Source organism: Hydra vulgaris, chromosome 12 (genome assembly GCF_038396675.1).
Source record: "Hydra vulgaris chromosome 12, alternate assembly HydraT2T_AEP".
In the NCBI taxonomy this organism is placed as follows: domain Eukaryota; kingdom Metazoa; phylum Cnidaria; class Hydrozoa; order Anthoathecata; family Hydridae; genus Hydra; species Hydra vulgaris.
Genome location: NC_088931.1, coordinates 5818535 through 5820000, shown reverse-complemented (window position 1 = coordinate 5820000; position 1466 = coordinate 5818535). Strand labels below are relative to the sequence as shown.

General features: G+C 23.1%; 1 protein-coding gene across 1 annotated transcript in view; it reads left to right on the top strand.

Moving 5' to 3' along the window:
- Positions 1-458, top strand: part of LOC136087911 (uncharacterized) — a 609-nt gene extending 151 nt beyond the window's left edge. The window contains exon 1 of the mRNA XM_065811535.1: positions 1-458. This exon is cut by the window's left edge and continues 151 nt beyond it. Within this exon, the coding sequence (XP_065667607.1) occupies positions 1-458 (458 nt within the window).
- Positions 459-1466: the final 1008 nt, after the last annotated feature.

Below are 1466 nucleotides of genomic sequence, written 5' to 3'. Positions count from 1 at the left end.
TGGTAGACATTGGTGACTCTGGAAGGCAGAGTGATGGTAGTGTTTTTAATAACTGCAGTCTTGGTTATGCAATTGAAAATAATAAATTGAATATTCCTGATCCAGAAAAAATTGGTAACTCAGATAAAATACTACCGTACGTTTTAGTTGCTGACGATGATTTTGGTTTAAAAAGGCACATGATGAAACCATATCCCAATCAAAACATTCTTTTAAAACAAAAAATATTTAATTACAGACTTTCAAGAGCCAGAAGGGTTATAGAAAAAACATTTGGTATTGCTACATCACGTTTTCGAATTTTTCGCAGACCAATTATTGCTAATCTCGAAAAAGTTATTTTAATTACACAAGCGATTGTAGCCTTACACAACTTTCTAATGAAAAAAAGTTCAGCAAACAATTATCTCTACTGCCCCACAAATTACACTGATATCGACGGTCCTGCTGGATTTTGACCAGGTGATTGGAGGCAAGATAATTCATGTTCTGCTGCACTGCAACCACTGTCATCAGGTTCTAACAACTACTCAAAAGATGCAAAGCAAGTTAGAGATGACTTTAAAGAATACTTCAATTCACCAGAAGGTGAACTCGAATGGCAATTAGACTTAGTAAATAGAAAATCATAAAGAAATCGCTTTAAAAAACTGTTAACACGTCAATTCTTATTATTTTTAAAAAGTTCTAAAGCGTTCTAGAATTTCTGTAAATTTCTATAATTTCCATAAAGTTTCTGGATTTAAATATATATGTTAATACTCTTGATAAACATTTAGAAATTCATTTGAATGTTATTACGTATAATTTATTTTATTTGTATCTGTAACACAGATAAAAATAAGGCATTAGCAAATATAAAATATATAAAAGTAGATTTAAAAACATTTAGGTGAAAAGCAAATATAAAATACATAAGTAGATTTTAAAAAATAAATTTAAGGTAAAAAGTCTCCATAGTAAACCATGTAGTTTAAGGGTAGTTGCTATCAACTATTTGTCAAAACATTACGACACTTTATATTCTGATAATTATTAAGACAAAGTTAGTAATGTTAACAACTGATATGATAAAAAGATTTTTAGAGTAAGTTATAATATAATATAATATAAATATATATATATATATATATGTATATATATATATATATATATATATATATATATATATATATTTATATATATAATATATTTATACATTTATGTATATATTTATTATATATATATATATATAATAATAATATATACCTAATATAAACCTATATATATATAATAATATATACCTAAACACTTTATCGTAAGTGTATATATATATATATATATATATATATATATATATATATATATATATACATATATATATATATACATATATTATATATATATATATAAATATATATATATATAATATATATTTATGTATATATTTATTATATATATATATAATAATAATAATATATACCTAA